The 12554-nt window shown below is 44.1% G+C and overlaps 1 protein-coding gene across 1 annotated transcript; it reads left to right on the forward strand.

Annotated features, from left to right (window-relative positions):
• On the forward strand, positions 1–12001 carry LOC140331862 (uncharacterized; the record flags this gene model as incomplete). Its single annotated transcript, XM_072413196.1, is given in 4 exon segments — positions 1–507; positions 6947–9320; positions 10697–10773; positions 11169–12001. Coding segments are annotated over 4 exon segments (3057 nt in total), but the record flags the coding sequence as incomplete, so codon positions are not given.
• Between the last annotated feature and the right edge of the window lie 553 nt (positions 12002–12554).

Genomic DNA, 12554 nt, shown 5'->3' on the forward strand with positions numbered 1-12554 from the left:
AATGTCAGTCAGTATAAATCCCAATCAACCAGGGCAGCGCCAGAAGCATCCAATGTCACCCCTCCAGTATCTACTTCTTTACCAGTAGTGCCCAATATAACTGAATTGGCACCATTGGGTTCCAGAACTGCCCCAATATCATCCAATATATCCCAGGCTTCTTCTCCAGGAAGCAGCACAAATGGAGTTTCTGGGATCAGTACAATTCCCGGAATGACTGGAATCAGCATACCAACCAGGACTACAATGCCCACAGCTTCTACAACAAATGCCCCATCACCCAGCGCTGCCATCACATCATATCGTACAACTGTGTCCATGGCCAGAACCAAATCGCCTGCTGAAACTCAGCCAGTAAATTCCAGCTGCATGACTACAGCTTCCGCCGCTGCCACACTAACACCGGGCACAGCAAACAACACTGATATAATCCATGGCACCACAGCCAAACAGAAGTTCTCTATTGAAGCATATATTCACTTCCGCCAATCTATGGATTATCTCACCGTATCACATGGAGATATGAACATACATGGAGATAGGTGGAGATGTATTATATAGAAATGTATACAATATGGAGATATGTATATTATATGATATGGAGATATATACAGAGGTGTTATACAGAGATATATATGAAGATATATAATATATTGAGACATCTACATATCTCTACATATCTCCATATAATACATTCCCATCCCGATGATTTCAGCTTCATGGAATATAACACGCTCCTCTGACAAGCCATTCTGAGACTGGTACGTGTCACATCTCAAGTTTTGGGGATTCCCCAGAAATAATAGAAAACCACTGACAGGGAAATGTGAGATCTCCATGAAGTGATCGGGAGATTGTTGTGAGATGAAGGGGAATCCCTCATTGGGTGCTCTGCAGACCTCTGTGTTGGGTCCCATCTGATGTTTCGGAAGGTCCAAGCCCTCGGTTGTCCTCCTGGGTTCTGGTAAGAAGTTGTTGGATGGGAGAGCGTCCTCTTAGAAATGATGCGGAGGTATTGGAGGCGATGAATCGTGTGATTTATTGATAGATGAGATCGGTGGGAATTGTCAGATGTTCAGTGAAGAAATGGTTTACAACTCTGGCAACACTTTTGTCATTAACACATGGGAATCACAACACAAATATAATACAATGTAATGTTATACACAGGAATATTGATGGTTAGATCAGTGAATCCCATCCGGGGCTCCTCCAGGGGGCGCTAGGGGTGCAATGAGCAGTTTGCACCTCTCAGGTCAGTGTAAGTGACCCCAATGATGTTTTGGCTATCTGGAAGGGTGACATTCTTCCCACTGACCAGCAATGTAAGAGGAATTCTTCCCACTGACCACCACACTAATATACTGTGATCCATGGATATAATAATTATAGAAGGGGCCCCTGAGGACCTGAAGATAGCTTCCAGGGCTCCCCCATGGTATAAAGGTGGAGAAACACTGCGTCCGAGGCATAGGGATAATGTAAGGTCAGATCACAGAGTTTTATTGTTTTTATCCCCTGGTGATACATAGCCGGAGATATATTGTATGTAAGGCTATACTTCTATCTTTATATCCATACAGGTATTTAACGCTGAATCTGGTCATACATTTACCTTACCTGGTTCCTCCCATCCCCCTATCAGCATGAAATTATTCAACAAAACCTTTCTTTTTTCATTGCATACCTTATTTTCTATGCAGTGACCTCATGATTTATTCTCTGTGATTCTCAGTGCAATGCAGGCAGATGGTGGCTGGTGGGAGGGGCTGGCACACAGGAAGCTGTGCTAACATGTAATGCTGAGCTGCCCTGATTGAATAAACTGAAATGTAGGGATTAAGAGGGGTGGAGCCAATCAGGCTGGTGAGGGAGGGGCTAGATGATGCTGGGTGTCCTCCAGTACCTGTCTCCCAATTGTGTTCCTACGTTGTTACTGTCTCACAGGATTCCAGTTCAGACACAAGAGGTGTAAGTTATGACAGATGACCACAGATGGAATAGCCATGGTGGGGCATATCGGGCAGGGACTGCTTAGATCAGAAGAGGCCTTTTGTTTGTCCTAATACCATTTTGTGTTAGCCCAACTGTGAGCGTGGGTGGTGCTTGCTTTTATTTCTTCCATTGATGTGCGTCTTGTCCTTGTTCCTCAGATATGCTTCATCCTCGCCCAGGAGCTGTCAACTAAACACGCAACAGTGACCTGGGGACCGAAGAGAACACAGACGAGCTGTGACACCTACAAGGACACCTTGATTTAGGTACTGGAACCCTGACAAGACATAAAAAGTAAACTTTGGCCCCGTATGTGGCTATGTCTCCTTTGATCATGTTGTAGGTTGTGATGGGTGAATCTGTCCAGGTTAGATTTGAATGCAAACCATTGTTTACCCTGCCAACCACTTGGTTAGCAGGAATGGGAACCTGTGGACCCCCCACCGACATCCAGCAGCCAATGGGAGCCGTGTATAAGGAAGCCGCATGAAGAGTGAGTGGAATGATGAGAAATATCTGAGTATCCCCAAATCTTCACAGGTGTGACAGCCTTGTATGAAATATGTTCACCCCCCACGCCCTCTTTATGTTTTTTCTTTTCTTCTTCCTTCTCCCTGCCATGTTTCTTCCTCTTCGGGGTTTTTTGGTAACATTTTCAGCCCAGCAAAGTTTCTTCTTCCTCCTTCACTTTCTACCTTTCTATACCTCGGGTAGTCGGGATGGGCGGGAGATTTCACTGCAAATTTTCACAATAATATTCATACAACGAGCTCCAGAAAGCGGCTGACCGGAATCCCTATGGATATTTCTATTGCATTGCTGGATATTTCATCTTCGAGTTGCGAGCTTGCATGGCACTAAAGCCGGGAACAGAATTCACAGACGCAGCGCTGAGCAAGAAATGAAAGACGGCTCTGCGTCATATTCACCGCCTGGAGGAGAGACCCAAATACTGTGCAGCATTTGTCAACCTTTCTAAACACTTGAATTACCTTTCAGGTCTTCAGAGAACCCCCCCCCCAGGTATGAAAAGGGACAGACAGTTGTATCTCTGGGTGAAAATATTCACCTGTATAAGAAAGTATCATCCATCTGTTACAAATGGTATTTTACAACAAAACATTCATCCAGCCTCTGAAATATTTCATTTGTCATTTTATAAATTAAATATAAAGAAATAATGTTGTGTAGAGAGCGCTCCCCATGTTTTTGTATTTCCATGCCTGATGGGTGCGATAGATCTCGGAGTATTTACCTCCAAGAGCTGAGTGGTATGTGCCTGGAGAATAGGAAATGCTTTATATTGAAGAGTTGTGACGTTTTGTAACTTGGAGAGTAGGCAGATATGTACCTTGGTAAGTAGGTAGGTGTGTACATTGAAGAGTAGGCAGGTATGTACCTTGGTAAGTAGGTAGGTGTGTAAATTGGAGACTAGGTAGGTGTGTACCTTGGGAAAGTGGTAGTGTGTACATTGGAAAGTAGGCAGGTATGTACGTTGGAGAGTAGGCAGGTATGTACCTTGGGGAGTAGGCAGGAGTGTAACCTTGGGGAGAAGGCAGGTGTGTACGTTGGAGAGTCAGCAGGTATGTACCTTGAAGAGTAGGTAGGTGTGTACCTTGTTATGTAGTCAGGTCTGTACCTTGGATAGTAGGTTGGTGTATACCTTGGGGAGTAGGTAGGGGTGTACCTTGGGAAATACGTTAATGTGTACCTTGGAGAGTAGGCAGGTAGATACCTTGGGGAGTAGGTAGGTATGCACCTTGGGGAGTGGGTAGGTGTGTGCCTTGGAAAAATAGACAGGTCTGTACCTTGGAGAGTAGGTAGGTGTGTACTTTGGGGAGTAGGTGGGTGTGTACCTTGGGAAATAGGTAGGTGTGTACCTTTGAGACTAGGGGTATGTACCTTGGAGAGTAGGTAGGTGTGGAGAGTAGGTAGGTATGTACCTTGGAGAGTAGGCAGGTGTGCACTTTGGGGGAGTAGGCAGGTATGTACCTTGGAGAGTAGGCAGGTGTGTACCCTGGAGAGTAGGCAGGTGTGTACCTTGGAGAGTGAGCAGGTATGTTCCTTGGAGTGTAGGTAGGTAATAAAAATCTCATGACTGGTTCTTTTTAATGAAAGGTTTTTAGGTCCCACACACATATGTGTAAATCTCAGGACTGGATGGGCACACATACCTCTGGCAGGTATAGCAGCTCAGGTTTTGGTATTTGAACAATGCTCGGCCCGCCCTCGTATTGTGATATTTCCAGGTGTCTTCTGGTTGTGATATTTTGTCATCACTGATTTGGATTTCATACTTAGACCGGTCAGTGCAGCCTCTGCTCCTCCTGGGTCTCCTCGGTTATCTGGGGGGCTCTGACAGTTTACTAAATAGTATTGGGGGCCCTAACAGTCCCCCCAGGAATGATGGCCGGACCCCGATGTGCGTTACTTTCTGCAATCTTTACCATCCAGCTGCTGGTTTGCGGTGAGTTTTTGGAAGTTTTTGGAAACTGTTATTATTTACCAATAAAATCTTCATTCTGGAAAGTTCACTGAGAACCGGTAACAAGGTGAGAAATGTTTTCATATCATCCAGGTGAGATCACAGATGGCAGCAAGATGCTAAGGTGGGGATTCCATGTAAAGGGGGTCAGTGCCGCTCCACCCAGAAATGAAATCCCCGGGGATGGCACAATATACACAGCGGAGATCCAGAAACCTCGGTGCTGTCCGATGTGAATAGGCAGAGTCTGGGTATGACAAGTAATGGCAGCTGTGCACTCCTATGGAGGAGAGTACAGTGGGGTGCTGCTCACTCCCCCTCCCCATAGAATAGATCAGTGCTTGTTTTATCTGTCAATGGAAATGATCACAAAAGATAATTTCCAGTGACAATCATCTGAGTTGTAAATGGGGGCTTTGGATTTGTGTTATAATCCAGATGTTTTTTATTTTCTATATCTGATTATGGGTAATAGAGTCACCAGAACGTCTCAGTAAATACCACAATACCCCCTCGTGTGTTACCATGTCTTACCACAGTACTCCCCACATTGTGTTACCACAATACTCCCCTCGTGTGTTACTACAGTACTTCCCCTGTGTCTTACCACAATATCCCCCAGTGTGTTACCACAATCCCCCCGTGTGTTACCACAATACTCCCTCCGTGTGTTACCACAATACTCCCCCCGTGTCTTACCACAATACTTTCCCCGTGTCTTACCACAGTACTCCCCCCGTGTCTTACCACAATACTCCCCCATGTGTTAATACAGTACTCCCCCCATGTGTTACCACAATACCTCCCCAGTGTGTTACCCCAATACTCCCCCCTTGTGTTACCACAATACCCCCCGTGTGTTACCACAATACCTCCCCAGTGTGTTACCACAAAACTCCCCGTGTCTTACTACAATACTCCCCCCGTGTCTTACCATAATGCTCCCCTCGTGTGTTACCATAATACCCCCCAGTGTTTTACCACAATAGCCCCGGGTGTGTTACCACAATACTCCCCCGTGCCTTACCACATTACTCCCCGTGTCTTACCACATTACTCCCCGTGTCTTACCACAATTCTCCTCCCGTGTCTTACCACAATACCCCCCCCCCCTTGTCTTACCACAATACTTACCCCATATGTTACCACAAAACACCCCCAGTGTCTTACCACAATACTCCCCCATGTCTTACCACAATACTCCCCCGTGTCTTACCACAATACCCCCCTCTGTGTGATACCACAATACTCCCCCTGTGTCTTACCACAATATTCCCCCCGTGTGTTACCACAATAAACCCCCCGTGTCTTACCACAATACTCCCCCTGTGTATTACCACAGTATCCCCCGTGTCTTACCACAGTACTACCCCCGTGTCTTACCACAGTACTCCCTCCATTGTGTTACTAAAATACTCCCCTCGTGTGTTAGCACAGTACTGAGGGTGAGAAGGGGGAGGGGTAGACACCTGAGTGACACCTGGATTTTGCAGCAGCTTTTTTCAATTTCACAGATAATGCGAGGAAACGGCAGCCCGGCTAACATCCAGGAAACACCGATTACCTTGATGCCCCCATTATCATGTGATCTGTGCTTTGCCAATCTCGGATTCCCAGCTCTCACACTTTTCTTATATTCCAGCTAATTGCCACTGATGGGTAACTTTACAATCCCGATTACCCGATGGGTAACTTTATAACCCCCGTCCCCATGGTGGCAATGTACACAATAATGATACTTCTATCATGGAATCCTGCAAGCTGGGCATAGAAGCACATGTGTGCCCAGGTAAAAGCCATCCCATACCAGGATGAGGATGGCAGATCACCATGATGATAAATAACAATGGCTCCATTGCTGCCACAGTTCATACTGGCAGTGAGGTTGCAGCGTTGTTACCACTTCTTCATGCAGGGTGTCATCCTCGCTCATCCAGGGGGAATGAATAGAGGAGCCATGTTTATTAGGAAGCAGCACAGCAGTTGGGGTGGCTGACAAGGTGGCAGCTGGAGCAGCATGGGAATGGACAATAGAGGAAAGCAGACAGTGTGCTATATACTCTCAGCCATTTGTATCTGCCCATAGAGTAACTATAATGATGGAGACATTAGGGGCCACACAATAGGTCACTTTAACCCATCAGACTATACTATACACTTACTATACATGTATGGCGTGCACATAATTCACTGTTATTATTTATTGATTTTTGGTCTTTTTGTTTTTATACCGACAGCACCAGAAAGCATATCGGTGGCGGCATATGAAAATGTAACCGCGTCTGAAGCCACACCAACACCTCAATCTACAACCGCAATTACACCTGACCTCACCATAACCACTGAGACTACAACTTCAACCACCACTGAGACCACACCAACAATACGGACTACAACCCCATCTCCCAGCGAGACAACAACTGGGACTACAACCTCCCCACCAACATCTGAGACTACAACCTCGAGACAACAACTGAGACTACAACCTCCACACCAACAACTGGTACTACAACCTTCATCCCAACAACTGGGACTACAACCTCATCTCCCAGCGAGACAACAACAGGGAGTACAACCTCCACACCAACAACTGAGACTACAACCCCATCTCCCAGCAAGACAACAGCTGAGACTACAACCTCCACACCAACAACTGTAACTACAACCCCATCTCCCAGCGAGACAACAACTGAGATTACAACCTCCACACCAATTACTGGGTCTACAACCTCCCCACCAACATCTGAGACTACAACCTTCACCCCAACAACTGAGACTACAACTCCATCCACCAGCGAGACAACAACTGGGACTACAACCTCCCCACCAACATCTGGGACTACAACCTCATCCACCACTGTCACAACTGAGACTACAATCTCCACCCCATCAGCTGAGTCTACAACCTCATCCTCCAGTGACTCAACTGGGACTACAACCTCCACACCAACAACTGAGACTAAAAGCTTTACCTCAACAACTGAGACTACAACCTCCACACCAACAATTGAAACTACAACCACATCCCCTAGGGAGATAACAACTGAGACTACAACCTCTCTACCAGTATCTGAGTCTACAACCCCATCCCCCAGTGAGATAATAGCTGAGACTACAACCTCTCTACCAGCAACTGAGATTACAACCTCATCCCTCAGCCTCACAACGGAGACTACAACCTCATCCCCCAGCGAGACAACATCTGAGACTACAACCTCATCCCCCAGCAAGACAACAACTGAGACTACAAACTCATCCGCCAGTGAGACAACAACTGAAAATACAACCTTTACCCAATACGATTCTACATCAATAACTGAGACTACAACCTCATCCACCAGGGAGATAACAACTGAGACTACAACCTCCACACCAACAACTGAAACTACAACCTCACCCCCCATGGAGATAACAACTGAGTCTACTATCTCCACACCAACAAATGGGACTACAACCTCATTCCCCAGTGAGACAATATCTGAGACTACAACTTCATCCCCCAGCGAAACAACTGAGACTACAACCTCCACACCAACAACTGACACTACAACTTTTTTCTCAAATGAATCCACATTACACAATGAGACTATACCTTCTAACATTACAGAGCTTGTATCAACAACTAACACTACAACTTCCACATTAACCAAAGAGACTACAACTTCAACCACAACTAAGTCTCCACCAACAGCTGAAACTACAACCTCGACCACAAATGAATCCACACCTAAAACAGAGACTACAAGCACAACAGGTTCCACACCACTAACTAGTTACACACCAATAACACCAACTACTCAAAGCTCAACCTCACGCACACCTGACTCCACAACAACTGAGACTACAACCCCCAATAGTACAACCTCACACACCACTGGCTCTGTGCCAAATGAGACCACAGTTTTACGCACCACTGGGTCCACACTAACAACTCACAGTACAACCCCACCCACAACTCACTCCACAACAACTGAGACTACAATTTCACCCACCATTGCGTCCACGCAAACTACCTTACCCTTAGGAGGTTCTATAACATCTGTGACTGCAGTTTCAACCACCACAGTGTCCACACCAACATCTCAGAGTATAACCTCTCCCATAACTGACTTCACAACAACTAAGACTACAATTTCTACAATATACGAGTCCTCATTAACAACTGGCACCTTTCTCTTAACTACAACTAAGCCCATCTCAATTACTAAATTTACAGCCCCAGCTGCACCTGAATCCCCATCAACCACAGCCGGAACCACATTTACCACAGCACCATCTACCACTTCAGTAGTACAAACCACAAGACCACCTACCACTTTATTAACAGAAAGTATAAAATTATCCACCACTCACATAACAGTAATGCAAACCACAACACCATCTACCACTTCAACAGTGCAAACTACAACACCCCCAGCTCCAATAGTACAAAGCACAACATCTCATACCACTCAGATAGTGCAAACTACACCATCTACTACTACAGTAAAGCAAACCACATCATCTCCCATTCCAATGGGCCAAAACACAACCACACTTACTACTCCAAAAGAGCAAATAAACACAACAGTTACCATTCCACTAGTGCAAACCACAATGCCATATACTACTCCAATAGTTCAAGATAAAACAACATCCACTGCTACAATGATGCAAAGTACAATAATATTTCCCCAAAAGTCACAAATCCAGAGCACGACATCTTCACCTATTACAAAGGTAGAAAATGTGACGTTCACAACTAATCACACAACAGTTTCATCTACTTCTTCAACTTCTACAACCAGATCTAGCTTCAGCAGAACACAATACTCCTCTGCTGTGCCAGGAAATACCAAAGGTAAGTGGCAGCCTGAGTCCCTATGTATACAAACACGATATAACACATGTTGTGTATATCTACGATTAGTTTCATTGTACGACTGCAATATACTGCATTGTGATGGCTTCAGAATCACACCCAGTGTTTGGAAAAGGCACCCCAATTTTAGTAAATGCCATCGAGATAAACCACCCAACAATCTCTAACACGTATGATGGGGTATCCATCGTTACCAACCCAGGTCTACATACCTCAGGTTGTGACATTGGAGGATCTCTAACTTTACCTCCTGCTATGATTTTATTGTTATGATGAATATACCAGGAAATGGTAGAACATGCAGAGGTGGTGGAAACATCCAAAACTCCCAGGAGAGGAAGATTACCATTAGGGAATATAGTGGGGTCATTTTAAGGTCCGGAGAGAAAGCCAAGAAATGATTTGAGCTCCTCATTGTAACAGCAAGGGAACAGTGAATAAAATAAACCAAATGCCCAGTGACATCTGTCGGAGATCCGACAAATCTACGGGTCCTCCTCAGGTCAGGGACCAGCCAACATAACATTGCACCAATGCACTGGGGGCCCATTGTTAGGTATTTATTAAATTCATTCTGAAGGTTTTCCCAACATCGGCGATTTCTTTACCTATATTTCCAATATTATAGATTATGAAGGCCCTGTCCCTTAAAATTGGGACCCTGAATAATCAAAGGGAAAACCTGGATCGGTACAGGGAAAGGGGGGGGGGGGGGTGCATGTTTATTGGCCCCATGCCCTGGTTCCCTAAGCTCTGCACCTAGATATGGGTGAATATTAGGGGGTCCCAAAGCCTTATACTTCTGAATACTTTTTCTTGAATACAAAAAGAAAAAGGAATATAGAAAGTATTCAGCCATGAAGCATATATAAATCCCCTTTCTGTACCAAACCATCATACATGGGAACTCTTTACAGAGGTAAAATGTAAATCCACACATTGTCACTGTAGAAGTAAAAGAAATAAAAACACAAACATTTACTTAACGTTTTATTGATATATGTTAATTTATGTTAATTGGGACATCTCCGGCACTGTGGTGGTAGTGCAGGGGTCCCTGAAGATGTCTTTGGCCATATTGGGGTGAGCTCACCTGGGATTTCTTACACTATTATTGGCCTTTGTGACTGCTGGCATTGCTTTTTGGCCATGCAGTACATTAATAAGTTTCCTCAACGTCTGTAGATCAAATTGTGAAGAAGTGTGATTGAACCCCAATATCATCCCCAGTGTGATTGGCTCTCACCTATTTCTCTGTGATCCCCGATGTGGTCCCAAGTAATCTATAAACATTTATGTTTCTTGAATATTGTGCACTGTACGTCTTCTAACAGATTGCAATTGTTATTTTTAAGGATCGGTGGTGTGGAGGGTCCGCATGCAAAGCTCCATTGCCATAGACACAAATATACTGAACAGTTTAATGCAGAAGGTAATGTTACCCCTCGGCCCCGAAAACAAGGAACAATGACACAACGGGGCCCTTGTGACAAATTCATTGAAAGTATTCATCTCCCTGACTTCAATTATAATGGGAAGCTAACATAAAATCTATGAATATCTCTAAACCTAAAACACATCTAATCAATTCTAAACTCCATGCTAACATTCACTCTTCTTTGTATTATGTGAATGTCATAGAAGTCCCAATACCTTGTGATTGATGATGGGTGAATATGTTAGGTTTAGGGGCCCAATAAATGTTCCATAAGGTTTGCTTTCTTATCCTAACAACCTTTGCAGCCTTTTTTTCATGTTTCCTATCTAACACAAAGCATTGGCGGTAACTCACGTCCCAGACATTTACAGGATTCTTATATTTTGCAGGCTTGCTCCCTCCTCATCTCCCAACTTCACACCGAAGATTTCACACTGACCTATGGAGACACCAGGACCTCGCTGAAATGTTCTTCATCTCCCCAGTAACTTCTTATTCTGCACTCACAAGCCAATCTGTGACCTTCGAGAAGATCGATATCTACATTAAATATACAACAATTTGGCTCTAAAATGAAGGTCGTTTGGTTTTACAACATACACATCCAGTATATAACAGCTAAGAAGCAGCATCCCTTCCACTGCCCTCTATCAAAGGCTATTGTTGTAACTGGCCACTAGGTGGCACTGAGAGCAGTATGTTCCCTCCCCCGAGGATCTGGGTTTCATTCATGAGGAGCAGGACTCCCACATTGTAGAAAAATATATATAATAAAAATTGCTTATAATTTAATAAAGACTTTATAAATCAGTCCAAATCTTTAAATAAATCATATTCTTGTATTTCCAACTTTTTTTAAGAGTTGTATGAACCAGAATCAAGAATTGATTATATATACACAAATTTTGGATGAAGATGACTTGTGGACAATTCCAATGGACTAAGGAGACTTTTCAGTACTGTTACTAGTCTGCATGAATAATTTCCAGCAAGATGATAAATTCCTGCATTTGTGACACATTGCTTTGTTGATTACCATGAACTCCACAGATTTGTATGATGCTGTACCCACAATAAAGTGGCACTCTGCAGGAAACAGCACACGCTTCCCAGTCACAGCCATCCATGTGTGCTACCTAGCAATAGTCACATCATCACTCCTAGGGTTGAAATATAAAGTTACCAATTATACAGACAGGAAATGTCTTGGTACAATGATAACAAGGAAGCAATGTCTGACAATACAGAAATTGTTTGCTGCTAATTCCATGAGACAAGAAAAACTAAATTACAAAAAATGTTTAACCAACCGAATATATGACAGCAAATATCTGGGGAAAATGGAGTGAATATGCAGTGAGTGGTGTATAATGATTCATCTTCATGTAAATATTCTATTTTTATTGTCTTATTTTATTAAAAGACGTTTCCTGTTACGGGATATTTATGGTGCTGATAGATCAATTCCTGCAGAAATACATTATCGATATTTTATGTGTGCAATATATGTAAAAACACAATATTCACCATCTCCCCTCATTCACCATACAATATTCACCATCTCCCCTCATTCACCATACAATATTCACCATCTCCCCTCATTCACCACACAATATTCACCATCTCCCCTCATTCAGCACCCAATATTCACCATCTCCCCTCATTCACCACACAATATTCACCATCTCCCCTCATTCAGGATGTCACGCTAGGGGTGACAGGGCCACTAGGGGGCGCTACTGCTTTCACAAAAGTGGTGGTGGCCCCAAGAAGGG

The sequence above is a fragment of the Pyxicephalus adspersus genome, chromosome 5, assembly GCF_032062135.1.
Source record: "Pyxicephalus adspersus chromosome 5, UCB_Pads_2.0, whole genome shotgun sequence".
Taxonomy (NCBI): Eukaryota; Metazoa; Chordata; class Amphibia; order Anura; family Pyxicephalidae; genus Pyxicephalus; species Pyxicephalus adspersus.